At 38.6% G+C, this 24587-nt stretch overlaps 1 protein-coding gene across 2 annotated transcripts in view; it reads right to left on the bottom strand.

Moving 5' to 3' along the window:
- Positions 1-24587, bottom strand: part of SCLT1 (sodium channel and clathrin linker 1) — a 256303-nt gene that overhangs the window by 77705 nt on the left and 154011 nt on the right. For both annotated transcript variants that reach the window (XM_079919329.1, XM_079919328.1), the window contains 2 exons: positions 7622-7696; positions 5573-5718 (listed from right to left, as the gene is read on the bottom strand). In XM_079919329.1, the coding sequence (XP_079775455.1) occupies positions 5573-5718; positions 7622-7696 (221 nt within the window). The remainder of the gene's footprint in view (positions 1-5572; positions 5719-7621; positions 7697-24587) is intronic.

Raw genomic sequence — 24587 nt, 5'->3', positions numbered from 1 at the left:
ATAAGGGTCCAATTTTTCTTCTTCATGTGGATATCCAGTTTTCCCAGCACCATTTATTGAACAGACTATCCTTTCTCCATGTGTGTTCTTGGCACCCCTGTCAAAGATCTATTGACTACAAATGTGTGTATTTATTTCTGCACTCTCTACTCTGTGCCATAATCTATACATCTGTTTTATGCCAGTATTGTACTGTTTTGATTACTAAAGCTTTGTAATATATTTTGAAATTAGGAAGTGTGATGCATCCAGTTTTTTGTTCTTGCTCCAGACTGCTTTGGCTATTCAGAGTCTTTTTAGGTTCATTATGAATTTTAGGACTTTTTTCTATTTCTGTGAAAACACCATTGAAAATCTGATAGGGATTTTATTGAATCTATAGATGGCTTTGTGTAGTATGGACATTTTAACGTTATTGCTTCGTTCAATTTATAAACACATCTTTATATTTATTTGTGACTTTGTCAACTTACTTCCTCAATGTTTTTTAGATTTCAGTGTACAGGTTTTTCACTTCCTTGGTTATAAATTCATTCTAAGCATTTTATTCTTTTTGGTGGTATTGTAAATGGAATTGTTAATTTCTTTTTCATATAGTTTGTTGTTAGTAAATTCATGTATTTGTTCTAATGGCTTTGTGGTTGAGTCTCCAGTTTTCAATATATGGGATCATGTCATCTGTAAACAAAGACAATTTTACTTCTCTTCCAATTTAGATACATTTTGTATTTTCTTCTTGTCTAATTTCTCTAAGACATACGGTACTATATTGAATAGAAGTGGCAAGAGTGGGCACTCCTGTCTTTTTCATGATCTTTAAAAAAAACCTTTCAGCTTTTTACCACTGGGTATGACATTAGTTGTGGGCTTGTTATATAGGGCCTTTACTATGTTGAGGAACATTTCTTCTACATCTAATTTGTTCAGAGTTTTTATTACAAATTACATTTTGTGAAATGCTTTTCCTGTATCTATTGAAATGATCATACAAATTTTATCCCTTATTCTTTAATGTGGTGTTGTATCACATTTATTGATCTGTGTATGTCAAAAGCATCCTTGCATCCTACATTTTAATCCTACTATGATCCTTTTAATACACTCTTGAATTTTTCTTTTTAGGATTTTTGCATTTATGTTCATCAGGGATATTAGCCTGTAATTTTATTTTCTTATAGTATCTTTGTCTTGCTTTGATATCAGAGTAATGTTGGCTTCGTAAAATGAGTTTGGAAATGTTCTCTCTTTTTCAATTTTATGAAAGAGTTTAAGAAGGACTGGCAGCATTAAATCTTCTTTAAATGTTTGGTAGAATTCATCAGTGAAGCCATCTGGTTCTGAATGTTTCAAAAATCCAAGGAGGTTTTTGATTACTGATTCAGTCTCCTTAAGAGTAACTTGTCTGTTCAGATTTTCTATTTCTCGTATGGTTGTATGTTTCTAGTAATTTATCCATTTCTTCATGGTTGTTCTACTTGTTGGCATATCATTGTTCATAGTAGTCTCCTATGGTCCTTTATATTTGTGTGGTATCAGTGGTAATGTGTCCTCTTTTATTTCTGATTTTTATTTATTGGATTTTCTTTTTTTCTTAGTCTAGTTACAGGGTTGTCAATTTTGTTTATCTTTTTAAAACACCGAGTCTTAGTTTGGTTGATCTTTTCTATTTTTTAAAAAAATTCTCTATTTCTGCTCTAATCTTTGTCATTTCCTTTCTTCTCCTAACTTTGGGCTTAGTTTTTTCTTCTTTTTCTAGGTCCTTAAGGTGTAAAGTTGGGTTGTTTATTTGAGATCTTTCTTTTCTTAATATAGGGCATTTATCACTGTAAACTTTCCTTTAAGAACTGGTTTTGCTGCATCCCATAAGTTTGGTATATTTTGTTTCTATTTTTGTTTGTCTCAAGATATTTATTGATTTCCTGTTTGATTTCTTCTTTGACCCACTGGTGTGATATTTAATTTCCACCTATTTGTTAATATTTCAATTTTTCTCCTGTTACTGCATTTCAGTTTCATACCATTGTGATTGGAAAAGATACTTGATATAATTTCAATCTTCTTAAATTTGCTAAGACTTACATTGTGGCCTATCGTATGATCTATTCTGGAGAATGTTCTGTGCCTGCTTGAGAAGAATGTGTACTGTGTTGCTGTTGTATAGAATGTTGTTAGGTCTATTTGTTCTTTAGCATTGCTCAAATGTGCTGTTTTCTTATTGATTTTCTGTCTGGATGATCTACCTATTGTTGAAAGTGAGGTATTAAAGTTCCTTAGTATCATTGTTTGCTCTCTATTTCTCCCTTCAGTTGTTAATATTTGCTTTATTATACTTAGGTGCTCCGATGTTGACTGCATATAGTGTTATGATTGCTATTTTCTCTTGACAAATTAACCCTTTTATCATTATAAAATGACCATCTTTGGTCCTGTGACAGTTTTTTACTTAAAGTCTACTTTGTCTGATATAAGACACCCTGCTATCTTTTGGGTACCCATTTGCATGGACTATCTTTTGCCATCCTGTAACTGTTAGTCTATGTGTTTCCTCATATTTAAAAATCAGTCCCTGGTAGGCAGTGCATAGTTGGAACTTGATTTTTAATCCATTGAGCCTCTCTATGTATTTTGATTGGAGAATTTAATCCACTTACATTAAAAGTCACTATTAATAGGTAAGGACATAACTATTGCCATATTGTTAATTGTTTTCTGTTTTGTAGTTCCTTGGTTCCTTTATTACTATTTTGTTGTCTTCTTGTTGATTTTTGTACTATGCTTTCATTCTCTTATCGTTTGTGTACCTATTACACATTTTTTCTTTGTGATTGGCATGAGGCTTACATGAAACATCTTAGAGTTAGTCTATTTTAACCTGGTAACAACTTAACTTCAATCACATAACAATCTCTACAATTTTATTTCTCTGCTCTCTCACATTTTATGTTACTGATGTATAATTTACATCTTTTTATACTGTATATCCATTGACACATTATTGTACCTACTGTTATTCAAAAAATTTATCTTTTAACTTCTATACCAGAGTTAAAAGTGTTATGTACCACCATTACAGTGTTAGAGTATTCTGAATTTGACTATATACTTATCTTTACGACTAAAGGTTTATACTTTGTTTTTACGTTGCTAATTAGTGTCCTTTCATTTCAACTTGAAAAACTCCCTTTATTATTTCTTGTACAGTAAGTCTAGTGTGATGAACTTCCTTTTGATCTCTTTTTTTCTGGGAAAGTTTTTATCTCTACTTTGTTTCTGATGGAGAGCTTTGCTGAGTATAGTATTCTTGGTTCCTAGTTTTTTCTTTCAGCACTTTGAATATATTATGCCACTCTCTCTTGGCCTGCAAGATTTCTTCTGAGAAATCCATTGATAGTTTTATGCAGGGGTTGAGGGAGTCCCTTGTATGTGATGAGTCCCTTTTCTCTTCCTGTTTTCAAATTTTTTCTTTGACTTTTGACATTTTGATTATAATGTGTCAAATGAAGCTCTTGATGTTCACTCTATTTGTTGTTCTTTGGTCATCATGGATCTGGATATTCATTACTGTCCCCAGATCTGGGAAGTTTTCTGTTATTATTTCTTTAAATAAACTTTCTACCCCTTTCTCATTCTTTGCTCCTTCCAGGATTTTCATAATGTGGATACTGATTCGCTTCAAGATGTTCCATAAATCATGTAGGTTATCCTCACTCTTTTTTCATTCTTTTTTCTTTTCTTCTCACTGCATGATTTCAAATGACCAGTCTTTGAGTTTGCCGATTTTTCTTCTGCATGACCAAGTCTGCTGATAAAGCTCTCTGTTGAATTTTTGAGTTCAATCACTGTATTCTTCAGCTCTAGGATTTCTGATTGGTTCTTTTATAGTTTCAATTTCTTTGTTAAACGTCTTATTTTGTTAATGTATTGTTCTCCTGATTTCATGTAGTTGACCATCTGTGTTCATTAAGCTCCTTAAGACAATTATTTTTAATTTTTTTTCTAGAAGTTCATGGATCTCCATTTGTTTTGCATTGATTGCTAGAGCCTTATTAGTTTTCTTTGGTGGTGTCATGTTTGCTTGATTCTTTGTTGCTATCTGTGCATGTGAAGGAGCAGACTCCTCTTCCAGTCTTTAGACTGGTTTTGGCAGCTAAAGACCTTCTCCTGTCTTGTCTCAGAACTGATGGGACTGCCTCTGGGATCACAGCTAAGCGGGACTGAAACCATGTCATGTGGTTGTTGCCAGGTCCATGGTTGGCAGACCTGTAACCAGGGGTGCAGTCAGGTGTTGTGTCTGTTAGGATTCTAAGGTGCTCCTGTCATGTTCACTGGGCTGGCCTATGGGCAGGCAGAACTGCTTCTGGACTGTGGTAGGGTGGGACTAGAGCTGTGTCACAGATTGTTTCAGGGATCACAGTCAGGTCTGAGGCCTGTAATGGGGGCATCTACAAGAGTGGCTTCTGCTGGGTCCCTTGGGTGAATCCCTGGCCATGTAAGACTGCCTCAAACTGTGGTAGAACAGGGCTGGATCCATGTCTTGTGGCTTTTGTTGGGTGTGCAGTCTGGTCTGTCACTGGCAGACTTGTTACCAGGGGCACAGTCAGGTGTGGCTTCCAATGGGTCCATTAGTGCTCCCGTGAGGTTACTGGGCTGGTTCCCGGATGGGCAGCATTATGTTCAGGCTGCAGGAGAGTGGAACTGGAGCTGGGTAATGGGAATGCTTTGGCGGCTACAGCCAGGTCTGAGGTTGGCAGGCCTATTACTGAGAGTACCTATAAGGGTTCCTTGGGAAGGGGCTAGGTGCGGGACTGGGCAAGGAGGGCTGGAGCCAAGTCCACAGGAAGATGGGGCTGCTTTGGGTTCATAGATGGGACCACAGTTGGAGGGCCTGCCACTAGTGTGCAGGCCTGCCTCCTCATTTTTGGGCTCCACTAAGGCTTTGCAACCTCCTACCTGGATTCCAGTGCTCCCACAAAGGCATTTTTGTCTATGGATGCCTGCCAAATATTTGTTTCTGTAGAGAGACATGGGGTGGGGACCTCCTATTCTGCCATACTGCTGCTATCATTCCTCTTTTAAAATAACTATTAAACATATTCTGTAACAGAGATCAAAACTTCATTCAACTTAAGTAAGTTTTACTATAATAAGTAATACTCTGGGGGGAAAAGGTAGAGAAATATTCAGAATGGATAGGCCAGATTATAAATTTATCATTTTAATAGACAATGTAATAAATACAAATGATGGATTATTACTGAATATTCAATACCTCTAAACTGAGTATAAAAGCAATAATTATAAGCAAGCTACTGTAATAGCTGCATAGTTAGTATGAAAAAAATGATCTTATGAACATCCTATTTAACTGCCAGAAACAAGAAACTTAAAATAAAATGGTACAGTACTGTATCTTTTCTTCCTGAAGAAATTAGTTTTCAAAAATAATCTTGAAAAGAAATTCTATTTGGTGCTAAAACGTCTTTTTTCAACATAAGATATAATTATGAGTCCTATAAAAACTAAAAAATCTCAAAAATTGTATGAATTCTGAAAATCCAAAAGAATAACTTACTTTATTTCAAGTTGTTTGATTTTATTTTCTGCTGTCTTAAGTCTTAGCTGAAGATCATCTTTTGAACGTTCTGCAACCAGGCATCTTTGGTGCATTTCTTCTAGTTTTCTGTAATCATTTTCATTTATTCTGCCTTCAAGGTAAATCTGCAGAAGAGGCTTGTATGTATATTACTTTGCACAAGGAAATTATCTTAAGAAATTATACAGTTTAGAAACTGAAATAAATGATGAGAAATAAAAACTCATGATCATGTGTTCATCTGTCCCATTATAACATCAGAATATATCAATAATTAATTTTGGTTGTTTCACATTTACAAAATAAAATGCTGAAAACTGACATATAAAGTAATTGCTTATTTTTTGAAATTATTCAGGCTCATTATACCATTCAAATAGTTTTAATAAATGCTAGAAAGAAATATAAAATAGCTGAAATTAAAAAAATACTCTAAATGTTACCACTTGGAGACAACTGCTTTGATTCTTTGATGACCACTTTTAAGACAATTCTGTATTGCAATATTCAAAAGTACAGACACATACTGTGGTGCAATGAGTAGAACTATCTGAAAGTGATGAGTCCAGAATCTCTAGGTTAACCAGACAACGATCTAGCTGAAATGGGGGTTTCCCCTTCCCTAGCAGAAGTGGTTGTATTCAAGCTCTGCTTCCTGTGAGACTGGGCTTCCACCTATGACAGAGAGGCTGTAGCATCCCATGAACTGCAAGGTCTCCAGGTGCTAGGCAGTTCACATTTTCAGACACACCCTACACACAGGTACCCTCCAATCCAGAATGCTTGGCCAAGTAACCTGTGTTTTCTCCCACTGACAAGACTGCTTTGTCACTCCTGCTCTACAAAAAGACAGAGTATCAAAATGTCAATGTCCTGCTACTAAAATACAGACCTATACTGCAGGACCAGCAGTATTTTGACTATAGCATACTTGTCTGTGGAACAGTGGGAGAAGAGAAAGCTGTGACTTCTCTTTACCTGTTGCCTTTAGTCTTGTAGGTTTTACATTTCCCCAATAAAGCCTATTCCTTAACCTATGCCATGTGATATTAAAAAAATTCATCCCAAACCCTGATGGCAGGTCCAATCTAAATGGGACCTAGCCCTATTCCATAACAGAGGGAAACTCAGAAGGGATCAACCTTGTAGGAGTGGTGACCATGAATGGCCTACCCTGAACATAATATGTATATTTCTTTTTTTCTTCCCCCACAAATGGGATTATATACTATATTCTCCTTTGTAAATTACTCTTTTATTATCTGATGTTGTCATAATCTTTTATATCAATAATACAGATATAACATGTTTTTTATAACACACAGCTCTTCTTTGAAAATCAAACTCTGACTCTACCATTTACTATTTTTTTAACATTGGGTAAATTACTTAACCTCTCTATGAAAGTTCCTAATGCAGCACCTAAAACACAATTTGATTTGCTGAATCAAATTTAGCTCTTTTTCTCCCCAAGGTATTTTAAAAGAGTGGGATATTTACTGCTAAATAAAAAGAGTTATCTAAGTAAGAAGTAAATTTCAAACTATAGACTTCTTGCAATATTCGTTCTCAAATGTCACTGGGGTAAATATTCTTTCCTAACTGTGATTAAAACTCTGTGTTTTTAAAAAGGTAAAAATCATAGCATTTTATAATTTTTTTGGTTATATATACTTTTTATATTTATAGATGGCCTACACCCAATAAGAGTTGGCAGAAAATTTAAAAAGAAGACAAAATAAAATTTAATATTGGGATGAGGTCTAAGCAAGGAATACAGTTACTTTGTAAAATTTATACCTTTAAGTAAAAAGTTCAAATAATGTGGCCACTCTTGTTAAGAAATGTATACAGGCAATACCAGTACTTAAATGCAGATTCTGAAAATATTCCAAGCAAATAAAAGCACTCACCAGGAGAATACTTATAATATAGGGGTTGCTAGTAGATAGTATGATGAAAGCAGACAGTAATGCTGAATACTTGCAGTTGGGTTTTAGGTAGTTATTTTTTCCTTTTTCCCTTTACCTTTTCTAGTTCTTCTTCCACTGCTTTTTTCTCCCTAATGCCTCGTTCAATTTGGCCTTGTTTTTCAGCACACTCCTATAAATTCAAATCATGTGGTAAATAAATATATTTGTAAAACCTTAAGAAAAATGGGGAAAAACAGAAGGAAGATGATATGTTCATAATAAGAATACCACACTTACCCTATTTGTATAGCAGGACCATATTGATTATTAGGGGAAAAAAACAAAAACGAAAAACTCAAATCTTTAAAGAACTACCTATCTCAGGATTTCAGAGATCACCTCTGGCATAGAACGCCAAGAAGTTCTAAGTAAACATACTAGATGGAAAACAGAGGCTGAGGGATTCTGGGGAGAAAAAAATAAATGAGACCCCTTTCTCATATTACAGTTTTCCTTTTCATATACTCTTACCACATATTTTAAAAGGTAACATAGAACTAGACAGTGACACAACACCATAGGATAACCTATGGCCTAAAAGATGCATGGGTATAGAAATTCTAGAACAGTTAATTTTCTTTTGCAAAACTTATAAGCAGCCAGTAGACACAGTAAAAATGTTTCATTAACATGAACATAAAACATTTCTGACTCGAAAGGTTTTAATCAGTAAAAATCAAACAAGCATATCAATACTCAATAAATGTAAAATTTTGCAAATGAAACTAAAACTAAGAACAATCATTATAACGACTGGCTCTTCACAGCTATTTGTTTTTCTCTATTTTTGAGAATGGGTGTGGTTATTTTCTACTATTATGCGCTGGATGAACCTGCTTTGCTGACAGTACAGTGCTAATATTCAATTATCTTTATCATAACTTTATTTTACAGAAATACTATATAACAACCTGTTTTTCAAGTTCAAAATAAGCTTCTAAATTATGATCCCAAATTAATGAACTCTGATTATAATGAAGATCTTTAAACCTATGTTGTAAATAAGATTATTAATCTAAGATAATCTAAGATTAATCTAAGATAATCTAAGATAGAACTGTTAGTGTATAAGATATATAACTTTATATTTTTTAACATCTTTATTGGAGTGTAACTGCTTTACAGTGGTGTGTTAGTTTCTGCTGTATAACAAGGTGAATCAGCTATACATATACATATATCCCCATATCCCCTCCCTCTTGCGTTTCCCTCCCACTCTTCCTATTCCACCCCTCTAGGTGAACACAGAGCACCAAGGTGATCTCCCTGTGCTATGTGGCTGCTTCCCACTAGCTATCTATTTTACGTTTGGTGGTGTATATATGTCCATGCCACTCTCTCACTTCATCCCAGCTTACCCTTTCCCCTCCCCGTGTCCTCAAGTCCATTCTCTAAGGCTGTATCTTTATTCCTGTCCTGACCCTAGGTTCTTCAGAACCATGTTTATTTTATTTTTTAGATTCCATATATATGAGTTAGCATATGGTATTAATTTTTCTCTTTCTGACATACTTCACTCTGTATGACAGTCTCTACATTCATTCACCTCACTACAAATAACTCAATTTTGTTTCTTTTTATGGCTGAGTAACATTCCATTGTATATATGTGCCACATCTTCATTATCCATTCATCTGTCAATGGACACTTAGGTTGCGTCCACGTCCTGGCTATTGTAAATAGTGCTGCAATCAATATTGTGCTACATGAACCTTTTTGAATTATGCTTTCCTCAGGGTAAGTGCACAGTAGTAGGATTGCTGGGTCATATGGTAGTTCTATTTGTACTTTTTTAAGGAACCTCCATACTGTTCTCCATAGTGGCTGTATCAATTTACATTCCCACCAACAGTGCAAGAGTGTTCCCCTTTCTCCACACCCTCTCCAGGGTTTATTGTTTCTAGATTTTTTGATGATGGCCATTCTGACTGGTCTGAGGTGACCCCTCATTGTAGTTTTGATTTACATTTCTCTAATGATGAGTGATGTTGAGCATCCTTTTATGTACTTGTTGGCAAGCTGTACATCTTCTTTGGAGAAATGTCTATTTAGGTCTTCTGCCCATTTTTGGATTGGGTTGTTTTTTGGTATTGAGGTGATGAACTGCTTGTATATTCTGGAGATTAATCATTCATCAGCTGCTTCATTGGCAAATATTTTCTCCCATTCTGAGGGTTGTCTTTTCGTCTTGTTTATGGTTTCCTTTGCTGTGCAAAAGTTTTGAAGTTTCATTAGGTCCCATTTGTTTATTTTTGCTTTTATTTCCATTCCTCTAGGAGGTGGGTCAAAAAGGATCTTGCTGTGATCTATGTCATAGAGTGTTCTGCCTATATTTTCCTCTAAGAGTTTTATAGTGTCTGTCCTAACATTTAGGTCTTTAATCCATTTTGAGTTTATTTTTGTGTATGGTGTTAGGGAGTGTTCTAATTTCATTCTTTTACATGTAGCTGTCCAGTTTTCCCAGCACCACTTATTGAAGAGGTTGTCTTCTCCACCGTATATTATCTTTATCAAAGATAAGGTGATCATATGTACGTGGGTTTATCTCTGGGCATTCTACCCTGTTCCATTGATCTATACTTCTGTTTTTGTGCCAGTACCATACTGTCTTCTTTACTGTAGCTTTGTACTATAGTCTGAAGTCAGGAAGCCTAAGACCTCCAGCTCTGTTTTCCTTTCTCAAGATTGCTTTGGCTATTCGGGGTCTTTTCTATTTCCATACACATTGTGAAACTTTCTGTTCTAGTTCTGTGAAAAATGCCATTGGTACTTGGACAGGGATTGCATTCAATCTGTAGATTGCTTGGGGTAGTAGAGTCATTTTCACAATGTTGATTCTTCCAGTCCAAGAACATGGTATATCGAGACTCTGGGAGGGCTCACGCCAAGGAGTACTTCCCAGAACTTCTGCTGCCAGTGTCCTTGTCCACACGGTGAGCCACAGCCATCCCTCGCCTCTGCCGAAGACCCTCCAACACTAGCAGATCTTTCGCAAGGACGTGAGCCTCTGTCAACATCTGGCACTGTTATCCCTACCCAGAACCATACCCAGAGGCCTCAGGATATGACCACAGTACATCTGGCAGGAGCAGCGGAAGGCTCCTTTCCCGACACCCAAGGTGGCTTGAATAGCATGCCACAGAGGTGTTTATCCAGTGAAGAACCTATAGTCAGAAAACATATCTTCAGTAGTCTGTGTTTGAAAACGTTAATATTCAAATGCAACAATATTGCATTGGTTTTCAATGTCTGGCTTTTTCTTGTAACCAATGAGTCATCAAGGCTTGCAGTCCTTGCAGAGAAGTACACTAAAGATTAAGAATACTAAAGTTGGATCATCACATCGCAGCATTCTTCATCAAGATGCATCAGAAATATATCTACATATGGAACAACTCCTACAGAACACCTACTGAATGCTGGAAGAAGACCTCAGACCTCCAAAAAGGCAAGAAACTCCCCACGTACCTGGGTAGGGCAAAAGAAAAAAGAATAGGGCTTCCCTGGTGGCGCAGTGGTTGAGAGTCCGCCTGCCGATGCAGGGGATACGGGTTTGTGCCCCGGTCCGGGAAGATCCCACATGCCGTGGAGCGGCTGGGCCCATGAGCCATGGCCGCTGAGCCTGCGCGTCCGGAGCCTGTGCTCCGCAACGGGAGAGGCCACAGCAGTGAGAGGCCTGCATAACGCAAAAAAAAAAGAAAAACAAAACAAAAAAAGAAAAAAGAATAAACAGAAACAAAAGAACAGGGACGGGACCTGCACCAGTGGGAGGGACCTGCACCAGTGGGAGGGACCTGCACCAGTGGGAGGGAGCTGCACCAGTGGGAGGGACCTGCACCAGTGGGACGGGACCTGCACCAGTGGGAGGGACCTGCACCAGTGGAAGGAAAGGTTTCCATACACTAGGAAGCCCCTTACCGGGTGGAGACTGCAAGTGGCAGAGGGGGAAATCTTTGGAACCACGGAGGAGAGCACAGCAACAGGGGTGCAGAGGGCAAAGCGGGGAGATTCCTGCAGAGGATCGGTGCCGACCAGCACTCACCAGCCCGAGAGGCTTGTCTGCTCACCCACTGGGGCACGCCGGGCAGAGAGCTGAGGCTCGGGCTCTGGTCAGAGCAGAGGGAGAGGACTGGCGCCGTGAACACAGCCTGAAGGGGTTAGGGCACCACGGCTAGCCGGGAGGGAGTCCAGGGAAAAGTCTGGACCTGCCGAAGAGGCAAGAGACTTTTTCTTCCCTCTTTGTTTCCTGGTGCGCGAGGAGAGGGGATTAAGAGCGCTGCTTAAAGGAGCTCCAGAAACGGGCGCGAGCCGCGGCTACCAGCACGGACCCCAGAGAGGGGCATTAGATGCTAAGGCTGCTGCTGCCGCCACCAAAAACCCTGTGTGCAAGCACAGGTCACTCTCCACAATTCCCTTCCGGGGAGCCTGTGCAGCCCGCCACTGCCAGGGTCCCATGATCCAGGGACAACGGGAGAACACACGGTGCGCCTCAGGCTGGTGCAACGTCACGCTGGCCTCTGCCGCCGCAGGCTCGCCCCGCACTCTGTATCCCCCTCTCCCCCCAGCCTGAGTGAGCCAGGGCCCCCGAATCAACGGCTCCTTTAACCCTGTCCTGTCTGAGCGAAGAACTGATGCCCTCCGGCAACCTACACACAGAGGCAGGGCCAAATCCGACGCTGAACACCGGGAGCTGTGTGAACAAAGAAGAGAAAGGGAAATCTCTCCCAGCAGCCTCAGAAGCAGCGGATTAAATCTCCACAATCAACTTGATGTACCCTGCATCTGTGAAATACCTGAATAGACAACGAATCACCCCAAATTGAGGAGGTGGACGTTGAGAGCAAGATTTATTATTTTTTCCTCTTTTCCTCTTTTTCTGGGTGTGTATGTGTATGCTTCTGTGTGAGATTTCGTCTGTATAGCTTTGCTTTCACCATTTGCCCTAGGGTTCTATCTGTCCATTTGTTTTTGCTTTTTTTAAAATTTTACCTTACTTTATTTTATTTTCTTTAATCTTCTTTCTTTATCTTCCTTCCTTCCTTCCTCCCTCCCTCCCTCCCTCCCTTCCTTTCTTTCTTTCTACTTGTTCTCCCTTTTATTCTGAGCCGTGTGGATGAAAGGCTCTTTGTGCTGCAGCCAGGAGTCAGTGCTGTGCCTCTGAGGTGGGAGAGCCAATTTCAGGACACTTGTCCACAAGAGACCTCCCAGCTCCACAAAGTATCAAACGGCAAAAATCTCGCACAGATCTCCATCTCAACACCAACACCCAGCTTCACTCAACGACCAGCAAGCTACAGTGCTGGACACCCTATGCCAAACAACTAGCAAGACAGGAACACAACCCCACCCATTAGCAGAGAGGCTGCCCCAAATCATAATAAGGCCACAGACACCCCAAAACACACCACCAGACGTGGACCTGCCCACCAGAAAGACAAGACCCAGCCTCATCCACCAGAACACAGGCACTAGTCCCCTCCACCAGCAAGCCTACACAACCCACTGAAACAACCTTAGCCACTGGGGACAGACATCAAAAAATACGGGAACTACGAACCTGCAGCCTGCAAAAAGGAGACCCCAAACACAGTAAGATAAGAAAAATGAGAAGACACAAAAGCACACAGCAGATGAAGGAGCAAGTTAAAACCCACCAGACCTAACAAATGAGGAAAAAGGCAGTCTACCTGAAAAAGAACTCAGAATAATGATAGTAAAGATGATCCAAAATCTTGGAAATAGAATAGACAAAATGCAAGAAACATTTAACAAGGACCAAGAAGAATAAAGAGGAAACAAGCAATGATGAACAAAACAATAAATGAAATTAAACATACTCTAGAAGGGATCAATAGCAGAATAACTGAGGCAAAAGAACAGATAAGTGGAAGCTAAACTAGTGGAATTAACTACTGAAGAGCAGAATAAAGAAAAAAAAATGAAAAGAACTGAGGACAGTCTCACAGACCTCTGGGACAACATTAAATGCACGAACATTCGAATTATAGGGGTTCCAGAAGAAGAAGAGAAAAAGAAAGGGACTGAGAAAATATTTGAAGAGATTACAGTTGAAAACTTCCCTAATATGGGAAAGGAAATAGTTAATCAAGTCCAAGAAGCACAGAGATTCCCATACAGGATAAATCCATGGAGAAACACGCCAAGACACATACTACTCAAACTATCAAAAATTAAATACAAAGAAAACATATTAAAGGCAGCAAGGGAAAAACAACAAATAACACACAAGGGAATCCCCATAAGGTTAACAGCTGATCTTTCAGCAGAAATTCTGCAAGCCAGAAGGGACTGGCAGGACATATTTAAAGTGATGAAGGAGAAAAACCTACAACCAAGATTACTCTACCCAGCAAGGATTTCATACAGATTTGATGGAGAAATGAAAACCTTTACAGACAAGCAGAAGCTGAGAGAGTTCAGCACCACCAAACCACCTTTACAACAAATGCTAAAGGATCTTGTCTAGGCAAGAAACACAAGAAAAGGAAAAGACCTATAATAACAAACCCAACACAATTTTTCTTAATTGTTTCTTCCCATTTTCTCATGGGAATAGGAAAATACATATTGATAATTACCTTAAATGTAAATGGATTAAATGCTCCCACCAAAAGACACAGACTGGCTGAATGGATACAAAAACAAGACCTATATATATGCTGTCTACAAGACACACACTTCAGACCTAGGGACACATACACACTGAAAGTGAGGGGATGGAAAAAGATATTCCATGAAAAAGGAAACCAAAAGAAAGCTGGAGTAAAATTCTCATATCAGATAAAATAGACTTTAAAATAAAGACTATTACAAGAGACAAAGAAGGACACTACCTAATGATCAAGGGATTGATCCAAGAAGAAGATATAACAATTGTAAATATTTATGCACCCAACATAGGAGCACCTCAATACATAAGGCAAATACTAACAGCCATAAAAGGGGAAATCGACAGTAACACATTCATAGTAGCAGACTTTAACACCTCACTTTCACCAATAGACAGATCATCCAAAATGAAAATAAATAGGGAAACACAAGCTTTAAATAATACATTAAACAAGATGGACTTAATTGATATTTATAGGACATTCTGCCCCCAAACAAGAGAATGCACATTTTTCTCAAGTGCTCATGGAACCTTCTCCAGGATAGATCATATCATGGGTCACAAATGAAGCCTTGGTAAATTTAAGAAAACTGAAAGTGTATCAAGTATATTTTCTGACCACAATGCTATGAGACTAGATATCAATTACAGGAAAAGACCTGTAAAAAATACAAACACATGGAGGCAAAACAATACACTACTTAATAAGAAAGTGATCACTGAGGAAATCAAAGAGGAAATCAAAACATACCTAGAAACAAATGACAATGGAGACACAACGACCCAAAACCTATGGGATGCAGCAAAAGCAGTTTTAAGAGGGAAGTTTATAGCAATACAATCCTACCTTAAGAAACAGGAAATATCTCGAACAAACAACCTAAACTTGCACCTAAAGCAATTAGAGAAAGAAGAACAAAAAAAACCCCAAAGTTAGAAGAAGGAAAGAAATCATAAAGATCAGATCAAAAATAAATGAAAAAGAAATGAAGGAAATGATACCAAAGATCAATAAAAGTAAAAGCTGGTTCTCTGAGAAGAAAAACAAAATTGATCAACAATTAGCCAGACTCATCAAGAAAAAAAGGGAGAAGACTCAAATCAATAGAATTAGAAATGTAAAAGGAGAAGTAACAACTGACACTGCAGAAATACAAAAGATCATGAGAGATTACTACAAGCAACTGTATACCAGTAAAATGGACCACCTGGAAGAAATGGACAAATCCTTAAAAATGCAAAATCTGCCAAGACCGAATCAGGAAGAAAGAGAAAATATGAACAGACCAATCACAAGCACTGAAATTGAAACTGTGATTAAAAATCATCCAACAAACAAAAGCCCAGGACCACACGGCTTCACAGGCGAATTCTATCAAACATTTAGAGAAGAGCTAACGCCTATCCTTATCAAACTGTTCCAAAATACAGCAGAGGGAGGAACACTCCCAAACTCATTCCACGAGGCCACCATCACCCTGATACCAAAACCAGACAAGGATGTCACCAAGAAAGAAAAGTACAGGCCAATATCACTGATGAACATAGATGCAAAAATCCTCAACAAAATACTAGCAAACAGAATCCAACAGCACATTAAAAGGATCATACACCATGATCAAGTGGGGTTTATTCCAGGAATGCAAGGATTCTTCAATACATGCAAATCAATCAATGTGATACACCATATTAACAAACTGAAGAGAAAAACCATATGGTCATCTCAATAGATGCAGAGAAAGCTTTCGACAAAATTCAACACCCATTTATGATAAAAACCCTGCAGAAAGTAGGCATAGAGGGAACTTTCCTCAACACAATAAAGGCCATATATGACAAACCCAAAGCCAACATCGTCCTCAGTGGTGAAAAACTGAAAGCATTTCCACTAACATTAGGAACAAGACAAAGTTGCCCACTCTCACCACTCTTATAAAACATAGTTTTGGAAGTTTTCCACAGCCATCAGAGAAGAAAAGGAAATAAAAGGAATCCAAATCGGAAAAGAAGAAGTAAAGCTGTCACTGTTTGCAGATGACATGATACTATACATAGAGAATCCTAAAAATGGTACCAGAAAACTACTAGAGCTAATCAATGAATTTGGTAAAGTAGCAGGATACAAAATTAATGCACAGAAATCTCTTGCATTCCTATACACTAATGATGAAAAATCTGAAAGTGAAATCAAGAAAACACTCCCATTTACCACTGCAACAAAAAGAATAAAATATCTACGAATAAACCTACCTAAGGAGACAAAAGAGCTGTATGCAGAAAATTATAACACTGATGAAAGAAATTAAGGACGACACAAATAGATGGAGAGATATACCATGTTCCTGGATTGGAAGAATCAACACTGTGAAAACGACTCTACTACCCAAAGCAATCTACAGATTGAATGCAATCCCTATCAAACTACCAATGGCATTTCTCACAGAACTACAACAAAAAATTTCACAATTTGTATGGAAACACAAAAGACCGCGAATAGCCAAAACAATCTTGAAAACGAAAAACGGAGCTGGAGGAATCAGGCTCCCTGACTTCAGATTATACAACAAAGCTACAGTAATCAAGACAGTATGATACTGGCACAGAAACAGAAATATAGATCAATGGAACAGGATAGAAAGCCCAGAGATGAATCCACGCATATATGGTCACCTTATCCTTGATAAAGGAGGCAGGAATGTACAGTGGAGAAAGGACAGCCTCTTCAATAAGTGGTGCTGGGAAAACTGGACAGGTACATCTAGAAGTATGAGATTAGATCACTCCCTAACACCATACACAATAATAAGCTCAAAATGGATTAAAGACCTAAATGTAAGGCCAGACACTATCAAACTCTTAGAGGAAAACATAGGCAGAACACTCTATGACATAAATCACAGCAAGATCCTTTTTGACCCACCTCCTAGAGAAATGGAAATAAAAATAAACGGGACCTAATGAAACTGCTAAGCTTTTACACAGCAAAGGAAACCATAAAGAAGACCAAAAGACAACCCTCAGAATGGGAGAAAATATTTGCAAATGAAGCATCTGACAAAGGATTAATCTCCAAAATTTACAAGCAGCTCATGCAGCTCAATAACAAAAAAACAAACAACCCAATCCAAAAATGGGCAGAGACCTAAATAGACATTTCTCCAAAGAAGATATGCAGACTGCCAACAAACACTGGAAAGAATGCTCAACGTCATTAATCATTAGAGAAATGCAAATCAAAACTACAATGAGATATCATCTCACACCAGTCAGAATGGCCATCATCAAAAAATCTACATACAATAATGCTGGAGAGGGTGTGGAGAAAAGGGAACTCTCTTGCACTGTTGGTGGGAATGTGAATTGGTACAGCCACTATGGAGAACAGTATGGAGGTTCCTTAAAAAACTGCAAATAGAACTACCATATGACCCAGCAATCCCACTACTAGGCATATACCCTGAGAAAACCATAATTCAAAAAGAGTCATGTACCAAAATGCTCATTGCAGCTCTATTTACAATAGGCAGGAGATGGAAACAACCTAAGTGTCCATTATTGGATGAATGGATAAAGAAGACGTGGCACATACATACAATGCAATATTACTCAGCCATAAAAAGAAACAAAATTGAACTATTTATAAGGCGGTGGATGGACCTACAGTCTGTCATACAGAGTGAAGTAAGTCAGAAAGAGAAAGACAAATACCGTATGCTGACACATATATATGGAATAAGAAAAAAAAAATTCATGACGAACCTAGCGGTAAGACAGGAATAAAGACACAGACCTACTAGAGAATGGACTTGCGGATATGGGGAGAGGGAAGCGTAGGCTGTGACAAAGTGAGAGAGTGGCATGGACATATATACACTACAAACATAAAATAGATAGCTAGTGGGAAGCAGCTGCACAGCACAGGGAGATCAGCTCAGTGCTTTGTGACCACCTAGAGGGGTGGGATAGGGAGGTTGGGAGGGAGGGTGATGCAAGAGGAAAGAGATATGGGAACGTATGTATATGTATAACGGATTCACTTTGTTATAAAGCAGAAACGAACACACCATTGTAAAGCAATTATACTCCAATAAAGATGTAAAAAAAAAAAACATGGTATATCACTCCATCAGTTTTTATCATCTTTAATTTTTTTCCATCAGTGTCTTACAGTTTTCCGCATACAGGTCTTTTGTCTCCTTAGATAGGTTTACTCCTAGGTATTTTATTCTTTTTGTTGCAATGGCAAATGGGAGTGTTTCCTTAATTTCTCTTTCAGATTTTTCATCATTAGTGTATAGGAATGCAAGAGATTTTTGTGCATTAATTTTGTATCCTGTTATTTTACCAAATTCATTGATTAGCTCTAGTAGATTACTGGTAGAATCTTTAGGATTCTCTGTGTATGGTATCATGTCATCTGCAAACAGTGACAGCTTTACTTCTTCTTTTCCAATTAGGATTTCTTTTATTTCTTTTTCTTCTCTGATGGCTGTGGCTAAAACTTCCAAAACTATGTTGAATAATAGTGGTGAGAGTGGGCACCCTTGTCTTGTTCCTGATCTTAGTGGAAATGCTTTCAGTTTTTCACCATTGAGAACAATGTTGGCTTTGGGTTTGTCATATATGGCCTTTATTATGTCGAGTTAAGTTCCCTCTATGTCTACTTTCTGGAGTGTTTTTAACATAAACTGATGTTGAATTCTGTTAAAAGCTTTTTCTGAATCTATTGAGATGATGATAAGGTTTTTCTCCTTCAATTTGTTAATATGGTGTAACACATTGATTGATTTGTGTATATTGAAGAATCCTTGCATTCCTGGGATAAACCCCACTTGATCATGGTGTATGATCCTTTTAATGTGCTGTTGGATTCTGTTTGCTAGTATTTTGTTGAGGATTTTTGCATCTATGTTCATCAGTGATATTGGCCTAGAGTTTTCCCTCTGTGTGACAACTTTGTCTGGTTTTGGTATCAGGGTGATGGTGGCCTCATAGAATGTGTTTGGGAGTGTTCCTCCCTCTGCGATAGTTTGGAAGAGTTTGATAAGGACAGGTATTAGCTCTTCTCTAAATATTTGATAGAATTCACCTGTGAAGCCATCTGGTCCTGGGCTTTTGTGTGTTGGAAGATTTTTAATCACTGTCTCAATTTCAGTGCTTGTGATTGGTCTGTTCATATTTTCTTTCTTCCTGGTTTAGTCTCGGAAGACTGTGTTTTTCTAAGCCTTTGTCCACTTCCTCCAGGTTGTCCATTTTATTGGCATACAGTTGCTTGTAGTTGTCTCTCATGATCGTTTTGTATTTCTAGTGTCAGTTGTTACTTCTCCTTTTTCATTTCTAATTCTATTCATTTGAGTCTTCTCCCTTTTTTTCTTGATGAGTCTGGCTAATGGTTTATCAATTTATCTTCTGAAAGAACCAGCTTTAGATTTATTGATCTTTGCTATTGCTTGCTTCTTTTCCTTTTCATTTATTACTGATCTGATCTTTATGATTTCTTTCCTTCTGGTAACTTTGGGTTTTTTTTGGTTCTTCTTTTAGTGCTTTAGGTGTAAGGTTAGGTTGTTTATTTGAGATGCTTCTTGTTTGTTGAGGTATATAAACGTCCCTCTTAGAACTGCTTTTGTTGCATCCCATAGGATTTGGGTCATCATGTTTTTATTGTTATTTGTTTCTAGGTATTTTTTTATTTTCTCTTTGATTTCTTCAGTGATCTCTTGGTTATTTAGTAGCGTATTGTTTACCCTCCACGTGTTTGTATTTTTTACAGATTTTTTCCTGTAATTGATATCTAGTCTCATAGCGTTGTGGTCTGAAGATATACTTGACATGATGTCACTTTTCTTCAGTTTAGCAAGGCTTGATTTGTGTGTGACCCAAGATATGATCTATCCTGGAGAATGTTCCATGAGCACCTGAGAAGAAAGTGTATTTTGTTGGTTTTGGATGGAATGTCCTGTAAATGTCAATTAAGTCCATCGTGTTTAATGTATCATTTAGAGCTTGTGTTTCATCATTTTCATTTTGGATGATCTATCCATTGTTGAAAGTGGGGTGTTAAAGTACCCTTCTATTATTGTGTTACTGTCAATTTCCCCTTTTATGGCTGTTAGCATTTGCCTTATGTATTGAGGTGCTCCTATGTTTGGGTGCATAAATATTTACAATTGTTATTTCTTCTTCTTGGATTGATCCCTTGATCATTATGCAGCATCTGTCTTTGTCTCTTGTAATAGTCTTTATTTTAAAGTCTATTTTGTCTGATATGAGAATTGCTACTCCAGCTTTCTTTTGATTTCCATTTGCATTGAATATCTTTTTCCATCTCCTCACTTTCAGTCTGTATGTGTCCCTAGGTCTGAAGTGCGTCTCCTGTAGACAGAATATATACGGGTCTTGTTTTATTATCCTTTTGGGCAGTATGTGTTTTGATTGGAGCACTTAATCCATTTACATTTAAGGTAGTCCTCGATATGTATGTTCCCATTACCATTTTCTTAATTGTTTTGAGTTTGTTATTGTAGGTATTTTCCTTGTCTTCTTTTTCCTGCCTAGAGAAGTTCCTTTAGCATTTGTTGTAAAGCTGGTTTGCTGGTGCTGAACTCTCTTAAATTTCGCTTGGCTGTAAAGGTTTTAATTTCTCCGTCAAATCTGAATGAGATCCTTGCTGGGTAGAGTAATCTTGGTTGTAGGTTTTTCCCTTTCATCACTTTAAATATGTCCTGCCACTCCCTTCTAGCTTGCAGAGTTTTGGCTGAAAGATCAGCTGTTCACCTTATGGAGATTCCCTTGTATGTTATTTGTTGATTTTCCCTTGCTTCTTTTAGTATTTTTTCTTTGTATTTAATTTTTGACAGTTTGATTAATATGTGTCTTGGCGTGTTTCGCCTTGGATGTATCCTGTATGGAACTCTGCCTTTCCTGGACTTGATTGACTATTTCCTTTACCATATTAGGAAAGCTTTCAACTATAATCACTTCAAATATTTTCTTAGTCTCTTTATTTTTCTCTTCTTCTTCTGGCACCCCTAAAATTCGAATGTTCGTGCATTTACTGTTGTCCCAGATGTCTGTGATCCTGTCCTCAATTCTTTTTATTCTTTATTCTTTAGTTTGTTCTGCAGTAGTTATTTCCACTCTTTTATCTTTCAAGTCAGTTATCCGTTCTTCTGCCTCAGTTATTGTGCTATTGATTCCTTCCAGAGAATTTTTAATTTCATTTATTGTGTTGTTCCTCATTGTCTGTTTGCTGTTTAGTTCTTCTAGGTCCTCGTTAAACGTTTCTTGTATTTTCTCCATTCTATTTTGAAGATTTTGGATCATCTTTACTATCATTACTCTGAATTCTTTTTCAGGTAGACTGCCTATTTTCTCTTCATTTGTTTGGTCTGGTGGATTTTTACGTTGCTCCTTCATCTGCTGTGAATTTCTCTGTCTTCTCATTTTGCTTAACTTACTGCGTTTGGGGTCTCCTTTTCACAGGCTGCAGGTTTGTAGTTCCTGTTGTTTTTGGTGTCTGCTCCCAGTGGGTAAGGTTGGTTCAGTGGCTTGTGTAGGCTTTCTGGTGGAGGGGATTGGTGCCTGTGTTCTGGCGGATGAGCCTGGATGTTGCATTTCTCATGGGCAGGACCATGTCTATTTGTATGTTTTGGGGTTTCTGTGAACTTATGATTTTAGGCAGCCTCCCTGCTAATGTGTGGGGTTGTGTTCCTCTCTTGCAAGTTTTTTGGCATAGGGTGACTAGCACTGTAGCTTGCTCGTCGTTGAGTGGAGCTGGGTCTTATGTTGAGGTGGAGATCTCTGGGAGAGCTTTCAACATTTGATATTACGTGGGGCCAGGAGGTCTCTGGTGGTCCAATGTTGACCTCAGCTCTCCCACGTCAGAGGCTCAGGCCTGACACCCAGCCTGAGCACCAAGACCCTGTCAGCTACAGGGCTCAGAAGAAAAGGGAGAACAAAAGGAAGAAAAAATAAAATAAAATAAAATAAAGTTATTAAAATAAAACATAAGGAAAATATTTTTTAAAACAAAAAAATAAAAAAGTAATAAAAGAAAAAGAAAGAAGAGAACCAATCCAAAAAACAAATCCACCAATGATAACAAGCGCTAAGAACTATCCAAAAAAAAAAAATGGACAGATAGAACTCTAGGACAAATGGTAAAAGCAAAGCTGTACAGAGAAAATCTCACCAAGAAGCATGCACCTACACATTCATGGAAAGAGAAAAAGGAAAATACACACACACACACACACACACACATATAAAGGAAGAGAGCAACCAAATCAATAAACAAATCTAGCAATGATAATAAGCTCTGAATGCTAAACTAAGATAAACATAAAACTAGAGACAAATTAGATGCAGAAAGCAAATCCCAAGTCTACAATTGCTCCCGAAGTCCACCGCCTCAATTTTGGGATGATTCGATGTCTATTCAGGTATTCCACAGATGCAGGTACATCAAGTTGATTGTGGAGATTTAATCTGCTGCTCCTGAGGCTGCTGGGAGAAAGTTCCCTTTCTCTTCTTTGTTCGCACAGCTCCTGACGTTCAGGTTTGGGTGTGGCCCCGCCTCTGCATGTAGGTCGCCCTCTGACATGTTTTTTGCCCAGACAGGATGGGGTTAAAGTAGCAGCTGATTCGGGGGCTCTGACTCACTCAGGCCAGGAGCAGGGAGGGATACGGAATGTGGGGTGAGCCTGTGGTGGTAGAGGCCCTTGTGACGTTGCAACAGCCTGAGGTGTGCCGTTTGTTTTCCCAGGGAGGTTGTCCCTGGATCACGGGATCCTGGCGGTGGCGGGCTGCACAGGCTTCTGGGAGGGGAGGTGTGGATAGTGACCTGTGCTTGCACACAGGCTTCTTGGTGGCTGTAGTAGCAGCCTTAGCGTATCATGCCTGTCTCTGGTGTCCATGCTGATAGCCGCGGCTTGCACCCATCTCTGGAGCTCGTTTAGGCGGTGATCTGAAGCCCCTCTCCCCGCACACCTCGAAACAATGGTCTCTTGCCTCTTAGGCAGGTCCAGACTTTTTCCTGGACTCCCTCCCGGCTAGCTGTGATGCACTAGCCCCCTTCAGGCTGTGTTCACACAGCCAACCCCAGTCCTCTCCCTGGTATCTGACCTCTGAAGCCCGAGCCTCAGCTCCCAGCCTCCACCTGCCCCGGCAGGTGAGCAGACAATCCTGTCAGGCTGGTCATTGCTGGTTGGCAGGGTTTCGCTGTGTGGAAATCTCTCCGCTTTGTCCTCTGCATCCCTGTTGCTGCGCTGTCCTCTGTGGCTCCGAAGCTTCCCCACTGCCTACTCCCCGTCTCCACCACTGAGGGGGCTTCCTAGTGTGTGGAAACTTCTCCTCCTTCACAGCTCCCTCCCAGAGGTGCAGGTACTGTCCCTATTCTTTTGACTCTGTTTTTTCTTCTGTTTTTGCCCTACCCAGGTACGTTGGGAGTTTCTTGCTTTTTGGGAAGTCTGAGGTCTTCTGCCAGGTTCAGTAGGTGTTCTGTATGAGTTGTTCCACATGTAGATGTATTTTTGATGTATTTGTGGGGAGGAAGGTGATCTCCATGCCTTACTCCTCCACCACCTTGAAGGTCCCTCCAAGAAATATAACTTTAATGTTCTAAATATGTTCATACAATAAGTTGCTAATCTATGAAAAGGTAATTTTCTGGTGTGAAATTTGGGATTTCTCCTATGTTCATAACTCACCTCATGTAATTTTTGAATAGACTATTTTTTAAGAGCAGTTTAGGTTCACAGCAATTGAGGGGAAGTTAACAGACTTCTCCTACACTTCCTGCCCCCATACATACATTGCCTTCCCCATTATCAACATGCCACGATGGAGTGGTACATTTGTTAAAACTTATGTACCTACATCACACAATATTATCACCTAGAGGCGATAGTTTTCATTAGAGTTCACTCTTGGTATTGTACATTTTATGGGTTTGGATAAATTTATAATGATATATACCCACCATTATAGTATCATATAAAGTAGTTTCACTGTCCTTAAAATTTTCTATGCTTTGCCTACACTTATTCATCTCTCTCTCTCTCCTCCTTAAGCCCTTATAACTACTGATCTTTTAACTGTCTCCATAGTTTGCCTTTTCCAGAATGTCATATAGCTGGAATCATATACTATGTAACCTTTTCAGACTGGCTTCTTTAATTTAGTGATATGCATTTAAGTTTCCCCCGTGTCTTTTCATGGTGACGTAACTCATTTCTTTTAAGTGCTGAATGATATTCTATTGTTTGGATGTACCAGTTTGTTTATCCATCACCAGCTGAAGGACATCTTGGTTGCTTCCAAGTTTTGGCAATTATGACAAAGCCTGCTATAATATAAACATCCATGTGCACGTTTTTTGTGAACATAAGGT

This window comes from Stenella coeruleoalba (assembly GCF_951394435.1).
Source record: "Stenella coeruleoalba genome assembly, chromosome: 4".
Lineage (NCBI taxonomy): Eukaryota > Metazoa > Chordata > Mammalia > Artiodactyla > Delphinidae > Stenella > Stenella coeruleoalba.
The sequence above is the reverse complement of the archived record's forward strand: the minus strand, read 5'-3'. Positions and strand labels throughout refer to the sequence as shown.